The sequence below is a fragment of the Schistocerca piceifrons genome, chromosome 1, assembly GCF_021461385.2.
Source record: "Schistocerca piceifrons isolate TAMUIC-IGC-003096 chromosome 1, iqSchPice1.1, whole genome shotgun sequence".
Taxonomy (NCBI): domain Eukaryota; kingdom Metazoa; phylum Arthropoda; class Insecta; order Orthoptera; family Acrididae; genus Schistocerca; species Schistocerca piceifrons.
In genome coordinates, this window is record NC_060138.1 from 434,101,420 (window position 1) to 434,118,058 (window position 16,639).

A 16,639-nucleotide genomic window follows, 5' to 3' on the forward strand; every position below is an offset into this window, starting at 1 on the left:
CCATTGATAACAACATGCTGTGTTCCGTTTGCTAAAAACTCGTCAATCCAGCCACACAGCTGGTCTGATACTCCGTAGGCTCTTACTTTGTTTATCAGGTGACAGTGCGGAACTGTATCGAACGCCTTCCGGAAGTCAAGAAAAATAGCATCTACCTGGGAGCCTGTATCTAATATTTTCTGGGTCTCATGAACAAATAAAGCGAGTTGGGTCTCACACGATTGCTGTTTCCGGAATCCATGTTGATTCTTACATAGCAGTTTCTGGGTTTCCAGAAATGACATGATACGCGAGCAAAAATCATGTTCTAAAATTCTACAAGAGATCGACGTCAGAGATATAGGTCTATAGTTTTGCGCATCTGCTCGACGACCCTTCTTGAAGACTGGGACTGCCTGTGCTCTTTTCCAATCATTTGGAACCCTCCGTTCCTCTAGAGACTTGCGGTAAACGGCTGTTAGAAGGGGGGCAAGTTCTTTCGCGTACTCTGTGTAGAATCGAATTGGTATCCCATCAGGTCCAGTGGACTTTCCTCTATTGAGTGATTCCAGTTGCTTTTCTATTCCTTGGACACTTATTTCGATGTCAGCCATTTTTTCGTTTGTGCGAGGGTTTAGAGAAGGAACTGCAGTGCGGTCTTCCTCTGTGAAACAGCTTTGGAAAAAGGTGTTCAGTATTTCAGCTTTACGCGTGTCATCCTCTGTTTCAATGCCATCATCATCCCGTAGTGTCTGGATATGCTGTTTCGAGCCACTTACTGATTTAACGTAAGACCAGAACTTCCTAGGATTTTCTGTCAAGTCGGTACATAGAATTTTACTTTCGAATTCAATGAACGCTTCACGCATAGCCCTCCTTACGCTAACTTTGACATCGTTTAGCTTCTGTTTGTCTGAGAGGTTTTGGCTGCGTTTAAACTTGGAGTGGAGCTCTCTTTGCTTTCGCAGTAGTTTCCTAACTTTGTTGTTGTACCACGGTGGGTTTTTCCCGTCCTTCACAGTTTTACTCGGCACGTACCTGTCTAGAACGCATTTTACGATTGCCTTGAACTTTTTCCATAAACACTCAACATTGTCAGTGTCGGAACATAAATTTTCGTTTTGATCTGTTAGGTAGTCTGAAATCTGCCTTCTATTACTCTTGCTAAACAGATAAACCTTCCTCCCTTTTTTTATATTCCTATTTACTTCCATATTCAGGGATGCTGCAACGGCCTTATGATCACTGATTCCCTGTTCTGCACTTACAGAGTCGAAACGTTCGGGTCTGTTTGTTATCAGTAGGTCCAAGATGTTATCTCCACGAGTCGGTTCTCTGTTTAATTGCTCGAGGTAATTTTCGGGTAGTGCACTCACTATGTCACTCGATGCTCTGTCCCTACCACCCGTCCTAAACATCTGAGTGTCCCAGTCTATATCTGGTAAATTGAAATCTCCACCTAAGACTAACATGCTGAGAAAATTTATGTGAAATGTATTCCAAATTTTCTCTCAGTTGTTCTGCCACTAATGTTGCTGAGTCGGGAGGTCGGTAAAAGGAGCCAATTATTAACCTAGTTCGGTTGTTTAGTGTAACCTCCACCCATAATAATTCACAGGAACTATCTACTTCTACTTCACTAAGGATAAACTACTACTAACAGCGATGAACACTCCACCACCGGTTGCATGCAATCTATCCTTTCTAAACACCGTCTGCACCTTTGTAAAAATTTCGGTAGAATTTATCTCTGGCTTAAGCCAGCTTTCTGTACCTATAACGATTTCAGCTTCAGTGCTTTCTATCAGCGCTTGAAGTTCCGGTACTTCACCAACGCAGCTTCGACAGTTGACAATTACAATACCGATTGCTGCTTGGTCCCCGCATGTCCTGACTTTGCCCCGCACCCATTGAGGCTGTTGCCCTTTCTGTCCTTGCCCAAGGCCATCTAACCTAAAAAACTGCCCAGCCCACGCCACACAACCCCTGCTACCCGTGTAGCCGCTTGTTGCGTGTAGTGGACTCCTGACCTATCCAGCGGAACCCGAAACCCCACCACCCTATGGCGCAAGTCGAGGAATCTGCAGCCCACACGGTCGCAGAACCGTCTCAGCCTCTGATTCAGACCCTCCACTCGGCTCTGTACCAAAGGTCCGCAGTCAGTCCTGTCGACGATGCTGCAGATGGTGAGCTCTGCTTTCATCCCGCTAGCGAGACTGGCAGTCTTCACCAAATCAGATAGCCGCCGGAAGCCAGAGAGGATTTCCTCCGATCCATAGCGACACACATCATTGGTGCCGACATGAGCGACCACCTGCAGATGGGTGCACCCTGTACCCTTCATGGCATCCGGAAGGACCCTTTCCACATCTGGAATGACTCCCCCCGGTATGCATACGGAGTGCACATTGGTTTTCTTCCCCTCTCTTGCTGCCATTTCCCTAAGGGGCCCCATTACGCACCTAACGTTGGAGCTCCCAACTACCAGTAAGCCCACCCTCTGCAACTGCCCGGATCTTGCAGACTGAGGGGCAACCTCTGGAACAGGACAAGCAGCCATGTCAGGCCGAAGATCAGTATCAGCCTGAGACAGAGCCTGAAACCGGTTCGTCAGACAAACTGGAGAGGCTTTCCGTTCAGCCCTCCGGAATGTCTTTCGCCCCCTGCCACACCTTGAAACGACCTCCCACTCTACCACATGTGAGGGATCAGCCTCAATGCGGGCAGTATCCCGGGCAACCACAGTCGTAGTCAGATCAGGGGATGCGTGGGACGAGCTGGCCGTCCCCGACAAACCCCCATCCGGACCCCCACAGTGATGCCCATTGGCAACAGCCTCAAGCTGTATGACCGAAGCCAACACTGCCTGAAGCTGGGAGCGAAGGGATGCCAACTCAGCCTGCATCCGAACACAGCAGTTGCAGTCCCTATCCATGCTAAAAACTGTTTTGCAAAAAACGTCTGAACTAATCTACAGAGAGCGCAAACAAATCGACAAAATTTAAACGGTTATTAAAATACAAGATTGCCTAGTAAATGCAGTAATGCTGCTACTTGCGCACTGCTGACACTGCTCGGCGGCGGAAGGAGACTAAGCGAAATTACACTGTGATACTTCAGTTACGTGTTAATTTATACATTTATAAAAAAATACTGAATAGTAAGTTGAGCAGTTCTCTCAAATGAGGCCTTGTATGGTTAATTCATGGAAGATATACCCTAAATAAATCTATTACCTCATAGTGGATAAGAGTTGTTCTCATTTGCAATACGTTCTGGTACAGCTATGGATCATTTCTGAAAGATAAACCAGCTGTAAGACTTCAATAAACACTGATAAAACAAGTACAGGTAACAAGACCAACACGGAGTGAGACGTCTCTAAAGAATGTAATCACAGAATTAGGGAAAACTGAGATACATGCAGGGAAAATAACTGCAAAGAAACCTTTGCTAACAGAAGAAATACTTAAATTAAGACAAAATAAGGAACTAAAAAAATGCACGGGAAAAGGAAGGAATACAGCAATATAACTCACTTAGGAATGAAAGCAACCGTAAATGCAGGGAAGCTAAGGCCAAATAGCAGCGGGAGAAAATTAAAAAAATTGAAAGAAACGATCGTCTGAAAGAACTGATTCAGCATATTATTAAGTAGAAAGAACCTTCGATGAAATCAAAAGCAGGAAGGTCAGCGTTAATAGTGCAAGAGGAATTGTTACTAAACGCAGAGGAGAGATGGGATACGTGAAAAGAGTACACTGAAGACGTCTATGAGAGAGAGCTCTTACGTGCCGACGTGATGCAAGAAGAAGTTGAAGTCAATATGGAAAACCTAGAGGATCCAGTATCAAAGTTAAACCGATCTTTAAAAACTTGCGATCAAATAAGGCGGAAAGCATAGATGTCGATTACATTCCTTCGCAGTTTCAGAAACCATGCGGGAAGTGTGAACCAAATGACAGTTCAAGTTAGTTTGTAGTATAAATGAGAGTGGAGACGTACTACCCAACTCTCAGAAAAATAATCCCGAAGAAAATAACGGCAGATAAATGCGAAAACTACCGGACAGTCAGCACAACAACCTAAGCATCATAGTTAATGACAAGAGTAATGTATAGATGCATGGAACAGAAAATTGAAGTTCGAAGCCTTTTTTCGACGTAGACAAAGCGTTTGACAATGTAAAATGATACAAGGTATTCGAAAGTCAGAGAAAAATATGAGAAACCTATACGGAAAGACTGTATGCAGCATGTAAAAGAAATAAGGAGGCACAGCAAGCGCTCCGACTAGGAAACGTACCAGACAGGACTGCATTCTTTATCCCCTAATCATCAGTCTGTACCTCGAGGAAGCAATGACGAAAATAAAAGACTGGTCGTGTAGGGAGATTTAAATTCAGGGTGCAAGAATGCCAACGCTAAGATTCGCTGTTAATATTGCTACCTTCATCGAGAAAGAATTACATGACGTACTGAACGTGGACAACGGTCTACTGAATACAGAATACGCTGTGACAGTAAACATAACGACAAAAGTAATAAGGAGTAGCAGAAACAAGTTTAGCGATAAAATTAACATCAAAACTAGGAATCTGATGTAGACCTTCGAAAGGAAATAATGTACGACGGACGAAGCAAGCAGATCATAAAAGCAGACTAACACGGACAGACAGTATCCCTGGCCTTAATTTCAGGAACATTTCTTTGAGGATGTAACTCTGTAGTACAGCACTGTATGGCATTGAATCAGGGACTGTGGGGGGACTCTGAGGAGAATCGAAGCGTTTGAAATGTGACATCAAGAAATATTTTCTATTGGACCGGGGGAGCTGTGAAGGGAAGACCGAGATTGGAATACGCCCAAAAAGTAATCGAAGACGTTGGGTCTAAGGGCTACTCTGAGATGAACAGGTTGGCACTGGAGTGGAATAGGCGGGTCCATCAAACCAGGCAGAGGAATGACGGTGGTCCAGAAAGAAAAATGAATGAGAAATATAGCTTCAAGCAATAACATTAGTCACCATCAGTCACTGTTATGTCACTCCAGAACCAAACTTCGTTACACGGAAACCTAGGTTATGTTGAAAAAAAAATAGGACCTTCGTCTGAAGCATTGGATTAGGAATAGATGTATAAATTGAGATTCGATTTTGGAAAAGAGCAGAGAGTTCTGAAGAATTTAGAGGTTGGTGATAAAATGTCTGAGTAATTTGTAAAGGTGTTGCAGGATAGTGTGCTGAGAAGTAATTTTGAAGCAAAAAGTTTCGATAAGTTGCGCCATTTCCGATTAAATTAGCATTGATGGTAGCCGATCAGATCGTTGCACGTGCGAATTCAGTCACTTGAACGCGCTAACATGTGGTAATGCACAGACGTCTGTGACTTCGTGAGTTACCACCTGTAGGACCGCTCCTGGGCTCGTGACCATATCGGCTGGACCCGTGACGCTTGGGAAACAGTGACCTGGTCAGGTGAGTCCCGATTTCAGTTGGTAACAGCTGATGGTAATGTTAGTGTGGCGCATACGTCACAAAGTCATGGATCAAAGTTATAAATTAAGGCACTGTTCAAGATGATGGTGGATCCAACTATGTGGACTATGTACGCATGGAATGCACTGGGTCCTCTGATCCAACTGAACAAATCATTATGTCGAAATAGTTAAATTCGGCTACTCGGAGACATAAGCAGCGATTCACGGATTTCATGTTCCCAAAATACAATGGAATTTTTTTGGATGACAGTGCACCGGTCCCAAATCACAATTGTTCCCGGTTTTGTTTGAGGAACATTCTGGACAATTCGAGCGATATATCTGACCACAGATTTCCCGACATGAATCCCATCGATCATTTATGAGACGTAATCGAGAGAGCAGCTCATTCACAGAATCCTGCACCGGCAGCACTGTCACAGCTATGGATGGCCACTGGGACAACATGGCTCAATATTTTTGCAGGCGACTTCGAACGACTTTTTGAGGCTATACTAAGTCGAGTTTCTGCACTACGCCGGGGGAAAGGAGTGTTAACGCCATATGAAGAGGTATCTCAATACTTTGGTCACCTCATTGTATATCCCAAGTGATAGGGCGGCAGGTTTTCTGGTCATAAAGGTACTGGAATAATTAGTGAGAAGTCAGTGTAAGTCACCCTCTTCATTGTCCGGTCTCCTTTCCGTCCCTCGATCCTCGACCCTCCCCACCCTCGTCCATCTCCTCTCCTGTCACACCACATTCTTCACAGGAGAAAGAAATACGTAGCTAGTGCTCTCATTTTAAGAAATACTGATGGACTGATCATTATGTTGTGAACCTGCACCTAGTAGATCCCGTGACAAATCCCAGGTAGCAACAATTTTCAAGAAATTTTGTGTTCCATCTACTGTGTGCCATTTGGGTATTTGTCACAACTCACAATACACTTGGTTCCTAGATGGTGCACACCAATCTCTTCCTCTCTCTGTCGAAGAGACAGCATTTTTCTTCTTTCATGTTAGCGACAATGGTGTGCTTCCGGGTGTTCGGCAGAGCTGTTGTTTGCATTTTATGCACAATATTTCTCCAACCTACCCAGTCGTCATCTACAAGTGCTACAAGTCCTGGACTCCAAGTGGAGTATGAAGTTTCCCATCTCTGGTGGATGTGGTGGCTGGCAAGAACGTAATACGTTAACTGAGTGCCGGACCCAAGCCCCGTTTAAAGTGAAACCTTATCTCTTAAATCCAGTCTCACGGTTGATCTGATATTCTTCACGCTAGTATTTTGTTCGTTAGGTTGCTGTGTGGAACTGTGTTGAATGTCTTCCGGCGTTAAAGAACACGGTATCTACCTAGGTGTTGCAACTGCGTCTAGTGAACGAACAGAGCGATTGTGGTTTCAACGATCGTTGTTTTCGGTGGAACCAGAGGAAATTTTCGGACTACAGGAAGGTCACAATAAGCGAGCTTACAACATATTCCAAAATTCTACAACAGACCAGTCAGATATAGAGGCCTACAGCTGTGTGCGACCATTCGACGTCCCTTCTTCAAAACGGGAAAGAAGTGTGGTTTTTAGCAATCCTTAGGAGCGAATCACTCCTCTAGAGACCTACGGTACATTGCCACTAGAAAAGGGGCAAGTTCTTCCGTGTACTCTGTATAGAATCGAGCGGGTATCTCGTCATATCCAGTGGCCTTTACATTATTTGAATGATTTCAGTTGCTTCTCTATCCTTTGGTCGCGTATTTCGTATCTGACCTTTCGTCATTGGTGAGACGATTTAAAAGAGGCACTTCAGTGCGGTCTTCCTCTGCGAAACAGCTTTTCTATGCCATTCTTTGTTTTAATGCCATTACGGCCATAGAGTACCTGGACAGATGGCTCATATCCGTTCTCTGATTGAGCTTGAGGCCAGAACTTCTAATGTTTTTTTTTTTTTTTTTTTTTTTTTTTTTGTCTAGTAGGTCGATAACGTTTTACTTTCACATTCATTGAACGGTTCATGCATAGACCCCACGACAATTTTGACTTCTATAAGTGTTCGTTTGCCTGTGAGTCGGTAGAAATTGTCATAAATTACAAGTCTTCGGTCAGGTACCACATCTGTTTCAGCATCGATTATAACTGCCTACGGTGCCTTGGCGAACCAGCAGCAAGAACATAACTGTTGAACAGGAGCGAGGTGGGAGCTGTGTGTGAACAAAGCTCACCGCTTACGCACAAATCGTGTTATCGATAGGCGTATGTTGGACGATACCCGTTTCTTTATGATGCTGCTTGGAGGAAATCACTTTGCAGAAATGATACTGGGTTGTGGATTTACAGCTGCGGGCTGGGGGAAAGATTTCTACTCATAATTAGGAGATAGGGAACACAACGTGTAGAAGAACTTGCTTACCTCTCCCCAGTTAAATCTTAGTTCTGTTTCTTTCCTTTTAGTACCTACTCTGTGCCTGCGCCTTCAGTGCGAGCTGCTGTTCGAGTTGCAATATCATTTTGTGAACTGACAGTTGGACTGTAGCTATCATCAGGAAGTATGACTTTCCCTCCATGATACCCTTGGGGCTGGGATACAGTGTCTCTAGAAATGAGGAAGTTGCAGTTGTGTAACTGCCTGACCCAGTGTTGACGAACAATGGAACAGATTATATCCTTATCTCACATCCGTTTCCCGAGTATAAATCACACAGTGTCCAATATGTCATCTCGGAAAATAAAATGCTGCATAAAACGATGTGCTCCGTGAGACTACATTTATAATGTTTCTCCATCGCAGTGTTACAATGCAGGAATTATTTGCCTGGCGTACGTAATTTTATATTTTACGATATTATTTACAATCCGTCAACGAAAGATTTAGAAAGTTGTAGATACAGTCACCCACTAAGAATTTTCTAAATGGCAACTTGGTTTCACAGCTTGCTCAACTTGTATCATTTTTTGTGTTACTGCAGTTTCAGTTCTCCAGTCGATTTTAAACATTTAAACTCGAACAAACTACGTCAAAACACATTTTTATGTACATTACACGGCATCGAAAGTTTAAGAAAACTGTGTAGCCGTTTTAGCGACCATGACCAATATGAATAATATACAGTTCATTTTTCTAACTAATCACAATTCCAGGAACTGATTTGATATTAGTTGTTCATTTTTAACATGAAAGATTTCTGTAAATTTATTTTGGTTAAAACCCTGTACAAATTTCAGGAAACTGTGTTAACTGTTGATTATCCTTTATTCTAAGATTACACAGTACCGTTTTACGATATTGTAGTCGCAGTTTTAGATGAAAAAATATAGCTAAATCAACATTAGACCCCCATACTGTCTTAGTGATCTAAACGAGCTGCATTTTTTCACAGAGTTTGAAAATACCGCTGCAGTTGTAAGGTTCCTTTTATTTAAAATAAGACCGATTTCGAGCTCTTATCTGACCATCATCAGGTGTTATATCTCTGTGCTGTGACCCAAAGCGCCGCATGGGACCAGTACAGGACTCGGAGTTCGTGCTTTGCTCTCGCTGGTGAGGCACCGCATCTTGTAGAGTTGCACTCCGGCGCTCTCGGTAGCAGCAAAAAGCTATAACATCAGATGGACCTGTAAGAGACCGAAACCGACCATGTTTCAGATGAAAAAGAACCTTATAACTGAAGCGGTAACTCCGATATAACGCTCAGTTGCGGAAGTCCCTCCGAGACTATTGTTTCTATAGTTTTTCACTAGAAGATACAAGTGCAGTATCACGAAAACTCGTCCTATATGATCATGGAATAAAGTATTATCTACAGCTAAAGCGGCTTGCAGAACCTTTTTTAGAAGATTTTAAAAAAGAATATTTATAGGTATCTTTAAAATGTATCAGTTAAGGTATGGCTGCCCACACCGTAAAATCACGTTTTTATTTTTGGCCCCAATAACTTCGGTGAGCACCATGCGTCCTGTCATATGTGCTTTTCAAGTTACCTCCAGTCTTGACAGCAGCCTGCCGTTACGATACTGTAGTTCTCCCAGAACGATCCAGTAACATAATACACTACAGACCATTAAAATTACTACACAAAGAACAAATGCAGGTGATAAACGGGTATTCATTGGACAAATATATTACACTAGAAATGACATGTCATTACATATTCACGCAATTTGGGTGCATAGATCCTGAGATATCAGTACCTAGAACAACCACCTCTGGCCGTAATAACGGCCTTGATACGCCTGGGCATTGAGTCAAACAGACCTTGGATGGAGTGTACAGGTACAGCTGCCCATGCAGCTTCAACACGATACCATAGTTCATCAAGAGTAGTGACTGGCGTATTGTGACGAGCCAGTTGCTCGGCCACCACTGACCAGACGTTTTCAGTCGGTGAGAGATCTGGACAATGTTCTGGCCACGGCAGCAGTCGAACATTTTCTGTATCCAGAAAGGCCCGTACAGGACCTGCAGGTCATGCATCATCCTGCTGAAAAGTAAGGTTTCGCAGGGATAGAATGAAGGGTAGAGCCACGGGTCGTAACACATCGGAAATGTAACGTCCACTGTTCAAAGTGCCGTCAATGCGAACAAGAGGTGACCGAGACGTGTAACCAATGGCACCCCATACCTGCTCTCCGGGTGATATGTCGGTATGGCGATGACGAAATACGCTTCCAATGGGCGTTCACCGCGATGTCGCCAAAGACGGATGCGACCATCATGATGCTGTAAACAGAACCTGAATTCATCCGAAAAATGACTTTTTGCCAGTCGTGCACCCAGGTTCGTCGTTGAGTACACCATCGCAGGCGCTCCTGCTGTGGTGCAGCTTCAAGGGCAACCGCAGCCATGATCTCCGAGCTGATAGTCCATGCTGCTGAAACTGTTCGTGCAGATGGTTGCTGCCTTGCAAACGTCCCCATCTGTTGACTCAGGGATCTAGACGTGGCTGCACGATCCGTTACAGCCATGAGGATAAGATGCCTGTCATCTCGACTGCGGCCGGCCGAAGTGGCCGTGCGGTTAAAGGGGCTGCAGTCTGGAACCGCTAGACCGCTACGGTCGCAGGTTCGAATCCTGCCTCGGGCATGGATGTTTGTGATGCCCGTAGGTTAGTTAAGTTTACCTAGTTCTAAGTTCTAGGGGACTAATGACCTCAGAAGTTGAGTCCCGTAGTGCTCAGAGCCATTTGAACTATCTCGACTTCTAGTGATACGAGGCCGTTGGGATTCAGCACGTCGTTCCGTATTACCTTCCTGAACCCTCCGATTCTGCTAACAGTCATTGGATTTCGACCAACGCGAGCAACAATGTCGCGATACGATAAACCACAATCGCGATAGGCTACAATCCGACCTTTATCAAAGTCTAAAACGTTAAGGTACGCATTTCTCCTCCTTACACGAGGCATCACAACAACGTTTCACCAGGCAACGCCGGTCAACTGCTGTTTGGGTATGAGAAATCGGTTGGAAACTTTCCTCATGACAGCACGCTGTAGGTGTCGCCACCAGCGCCAACCTTGTGTGAATGCTCTGAAAAGCTAATGATTTGAATATCACAGCATCTTCTTCCTGTCGGTTAAATTTCGCGTCTGTAGCACGTCATCTTAGTGGTGTAGCAATTTTAATGGCCAGTAGTGTACATGCGCGGTAGTAATAACTGAAAATTCTAATTAAAAATTAAAGTGGAGTGATTGTGAAAAGGAAAGTCATAGAGACGTATTTTTTTCCACATCTTCATGGTAAGTATACAGTAACACGTCCGTCTCGTCATCCAAGTTGGTAACAACCAAATACGTTCCTGGTTTCACTATCACTCGGTCACTCCATAGCAGATCGACTGGACTGCTAAATCATCCGATCCTTTGAATGTTTCTGTGGTCATGTGGAACAGCGGATGAGACGTGGAACTCAACACGTTTCGCTTAACGGAATAAGATCGATAGATGTGTAGGTAATTTCCAGTGTACCCCAAAGAAGTGTGATAGGACCATTACTGTTTCCAGTGTGTATGAATGATCTAGTAGAAAGCGTCGGATGCCTTTTCACCCTTTGAATACCAGAAAATACGAGGGCTGTTCGGAAAGTAAGGAACGATAGGTCGCGAAATGGAAACCACAGTGAAAATCAAATGGTTCAAATGGCTCTGAGCACTATGGGACTTAACAGCTATGGTCATCAGTCCCCTAGAAATTAGGACTACTTAAACCTACCTAACCTAAGGACATCACAGTGAAAATCAAAACCGTTTTATTTTCAACGGTGAGCTACGCCTTCCAACTACTTCTCTATACAGTCACCACTCAGAGTTAGACATACGTCGTACCGTTGTGCTAACTTTTCAATTCCGTCGTTATGAGAGACAGCCGCCAGTGCTTGTTGACAACTTTCTACTCTGGACTACAGCTCGTTGTCTGTGTCAAAATATTGCCTTCATAGCCAGCGGTTCATTTGAGCAGAGATGAATCTCAGGGGTACCCAATTACGGGTTGTGTTGTGGGTGAACAGACACTTCCCATCGGAAACGCTGCAGGAGCATCTTCATTGCCCCTTCAGAGTTCGGCCGAGAATTGTCGCCTAAAACGAAGTCCATGACAGTTACGTTATGTGGATTGCATAGCTTCAGGCGAAATCTTTCCCTAGGCCCTCATACTTGGCGGGAGACGCTAATTTATAGCCATCTTTACGTTCTCACTGTGATCTCAGAACTGAAAAGGGCGACATGATGCGATCGACATGCATACTAGACACAGTGCCCAACGCATCTGTGCAATGCTTCATCAAACTTTCACTGTATTTTCCATTTCGAGACCGATCGTTCGTTACTTTCCGAATAACCCTCGTATGTACAGGCCCGTTACGTTTATATTGACGCTAATTGCCTCTATTTTGACTACTTATGGCGCAAACGATTTTAAAGGTAGAAATACTTGTAAAATAATTTTATTTGTTTAAAGTTTACACTATAAAATACTTTGCGAATTAGCGCTGGATCTACAACAATAGCAGACTGTTCTTAGTGTACAGGTTTCGTGCAGCTACAGCATGTAATATGACTTCTAACTTTCTTCTCTATACAATATGCATATGCTCTCCTTCTCTTACATAGTGATTTCATTGTCCTCTCTGGATTCGGTGCCACTAGTGAAATCATTGATTCATTCACACCAGATAGCTGCTTTCCCAAACTAATGATGAAAGCCTGACGCCTCATTACGTATGCATTCATTACAATTGCATCGATCATGTTGAAGAAAATCAACAATGGGCAGCGCCTTGATTTTATCGTCACACTGTAGCGTCGCGTCGTCTGGTCCATAGTGTCAATGCCGCCCTTTGTTGGATCGTAAGTTCTTTATTTGTAATGATGACATCATTGGTTAATCATGAAAAGAGCTAAGGACGGTAGCAACTTTGTTTTCCTTAGGAACATAAGAGGTTATCATCAAAAATAGCTGAAAATCAAATAACGTAGAGCATACGTCACACCCTTGTAGTATAAAAATAAGCATTTCATCCTTATTGCCCGGCTATTGCCTTCTGGTATAAGACCTTTTGAAAACAAACAATGAGCTTAAACGAGACATGGAAAAAAAATTAATCACAGGAGAGTCTTTTCTGGTTCAGTCGCCAGGATTTTCCCATCATTCTCTCCAAGTCGCACGGTTCTGGTTTCTTCTGCAGTCCCCAAATACACTTCTCATCTTCCAGCCATAGCCTGTTGCACCGCCGCAAACTGCACAGCTTTATTCCGTATCTATCGTTTTGATGGGCTGTATTGTCGAAATGGACGGCGACCTCAAAATGTGATCAACGTTCATCCACAGACATGCACCACCCTGGAATATAGGCATGCCTAAGAGCAATTTCCCACATCTGAAACTCTTCTACGATTGGTTGCAATCTGTCACTTGACCTGTGTTCATGTCGGGCTGCTGCGCTGTCAATCGCAGCACTCTCAGAATAGCATGGAAACGTTTCCGAGACATAATTTCAGTGAACAGTGGTCGGCCATTCCTATCACTCCAAAGCTAACCAATATCTTCATTTCTTCAGTTGTGAATTCCTTCAGGATGACAACACTAAGAAACATTTTTATTCATTGCATATGTATATGCACCCAGTCGTCGTAAACGATCGACCTTCCTTGATGGTCCACATATTCATTTGGTCAATGAGGGGTACACTACCGAACAATGTAAAAGAAGGTTCTTCATTATTACCGTTCCTTATCTAATAACTTGAAGGTCTCTGCTCTTCTTTCAATACATCGTTTTTGCTCAGCCTACCAGAAATTATAGCTTCAGGACGTCTAGCCCGTATTTCATTCCCATCACGAGGAAACAATAAGCCAGTCAACGGAATTTGCACTAACTACTATTCTACACCTTCGTAAGATAATTGTTCATGATCATCTTCCCGTAGTTCTGAGTTTTCAGCGACATCTATCTCATTATCATCACTGGAAGATTCACATTCACTATGTGGGTTTTCAGAATCAAGACTGCTGCAACAATTCCCCCATCTCCTCTTCTGATAGTTCTCTTCTCACTAACATTTTCAGCTTTCAGTACAGATAACTCTTACGAAATAATGCACCAAAATAAACCTGTACTATCACAAGGAAAACTGTTGAACGCTGAAAGAATAACTGCGCAAGTTTACAACCGCAAAGACGAACACACACTGCGTACATAGACATTTTGATGTTGAAAAATTGCTTTTAATCTGTTGGGACTGCGAGGCTGACACAAGCACTTTAATACAAAGGCATAGGTAAATTTTCATAATTTTGTTTTCAAAATTATGACTAACGTGACATTTTAAGGAAAGTCATACGATTTCATTAAAATGAAACGTAGTTACTAACAGAGAAAATATTAAACATCACGGACAGGCCCCTGAGGCCTAATGGTGGGTAAAGGGTTAAACTGCTCGCTGATGATTCGGTAGTAGCAATGAGACAAGACAGTATCGGTTTGCATAATGATCTACTACGGACTGATCAATGGCCCGGGATTTGGCGGTTGGCCCTGAACGTAAATAAATGTAGGTTATTGTGCACACACAGTAAAAGAAAGTCATTATCGTACAGTTACACTACTGATGAGAAACTGCTGGAATCTGCACCTACTGTAAAATATCTAGGAGTAAGTATCTTCAGCGACCTTAAGCGGAACGACCACATAAAAAACATTAGGGAAAGCAGATCTCAGACTGAGATTCAAGGGAAGAATTTCAAGGAAATGTAAGTCCTCCAGGAAAGACATCTACTGTATTTCAACAGTGAAAAGACCTGGTTTCCTCAACGATATGTAGGCCTATAGATGTTGGAGGATTTTAAAATCTGACATGTGCTGAAGAAAACTCTTGTGCAGCACCACTTGAAAATTGCACAAAGGCCGAAAATTGCAATAGTGATACAAATAGTTCTTACAGTAACGGCGAACATGATGTCGTTCAAGAACGATTCTTGAGTAGTGCCCGCCAATATCGGATCCTTAACAGGTAATACTATAGAAGAGATAGAGATTTATCGAAGAGCAGCGCGTTTCATCACTGCATCGTTTAGTCGGCGCGACAGCGTTATCAAGTTACTTCACAAACTGCATTAGCAGACGTAATAAGACAGGTGCTGTGCATCACTGAGAGGTTTACTGATGGAATTTTCCGGGAAGAGTCGGAAAGCATACTACTTCCTCCCACATGCGTCTCACATAACAACCACGACGAGAAAATTCCAGAAATTACAGCAAATACACAAGCTTAGCGACAATCATTTTTCCCACGCTCCATGCGGAGTATGATGTAGATGTATGTGAGACAACATCGCCGCGATCTGATATCTCCACGGGATCTAATCAACAGTTGGTGCTTTAAGATATATATGTCATACTTTTAGGAACTTTGGTCTTCCTTCCCAAACTGAAGCCATTATCAAGGACAGGAGTGTAGTTACACGACACGTCCGGTGACAGATTTTTTTGTCCATTCCGCCTACGTTGACCTGTCATGATCATTTTGCGCATTCTGTACAATAAATTTTCCTGTTATTTGTTGGTTGCAGAAGGCGCTCGTCTGCGTAGTGCTGATGATGACGACAGCTATGTCAGCAACACTGACGTGCCCGTGCAAGTTAAGTGCGGTCGATAATCGGACCACTGCAGTATGTGCCAACTTGGACCTATTGGAAGTTCCATCTTGCGTGCCGAATGATACGACAATCTTGGAATTTTCCGGTAACAACGTACCCGAACTGGATACCAACCTCGTGGTGCATATGCCGCAGTTGCGACATCTGAATGCCGACCGCAGCCACATCACCAGCGTTTCGGTCACTGCTTTCACTGCGACGCCGGAGCTGCGTAAGGTTCAACTCTCCCACAACAACATACGTCAAATACCAGCCGGCCTCTTCGATGCAACACCACTCCTCGAGGTTAGTTGGTAACTCTCCTATCTCATTAACGATATATCTTCGTTGAACAATTAGGGAATTATGAACAAGACTGTGAAACTCCATGGTCAGGCAACAATTGCTTCTCATTGCCACACATAGTAATCACCTTTGGAAAGCCGTCTAACTCAATACGAGTGTTGCAGAGTGAAATGTATCTTTGATATTATGATTAAATTATTTAAATACGATGGGGAGACACACCAAAATACGTTCGAAATAAGCAGTCAATGAATGCAGGCGTAACGCACAGAAATAGGTTACAGGTATGGTAGTTACAAGCTGAAAATATCATGAAGTTTTAATAATAACATATCACTTAATGTTAAAACTTCATGTCATTTTCAGATATGGTAGTTTAGAAGATATTGTCGGGAAAGCGAAGACTGTGATTAACTCACAGAACACTTAGAAGATGGAACGGATCTATTAAAAATACGTCCTACACTATGCTTGTCCGTCCTCTTCTGAAGTGCTGCTGCGCGGTGTTAAATCCTTACCAGATGAGATGAACATTTTACATCGACAGTTCAAAGAACAGCCACACATTCTGTATTATTGAGAAATGGGTGAGGGAGTGGCACGGACATGATGCAGAATTTTGGGTGGACATTTCTCGTTTCTCGTTTCGGCAGGCTCTTCTCACGAAATTTCACCGACCAACTTCCTCCTCCGGATACGAAAATTTTTTGCTGAACCCGATCTACATAGGTAGAAACGATCAAATCAGAGCTT

At 43.4% G+C, this 16,639-nt stretch overlaps 1 protein-coding gene across 1 annotated transcript in view; it reads left to right on the forward strand.

The window, feature by feature from the left end:
- Positions 1-16,639, forward strand: part of LOC124793331 (platelet glycoprotein V-like) — a 61,086-nt gene that overhangs the window by 21,282 nt on the left and 23,165 nt on the right. The window contains exon 2 of the mRNA XM_047258010.1: positions 15,515-15,886. Coding sequence (XP_047113966.1) covers positions 15,515-15,886 — 372 coding nt within the window. The remainder of the gene's footprint in view (positions 1-15,514; positions 15,887-16,639) is intronic.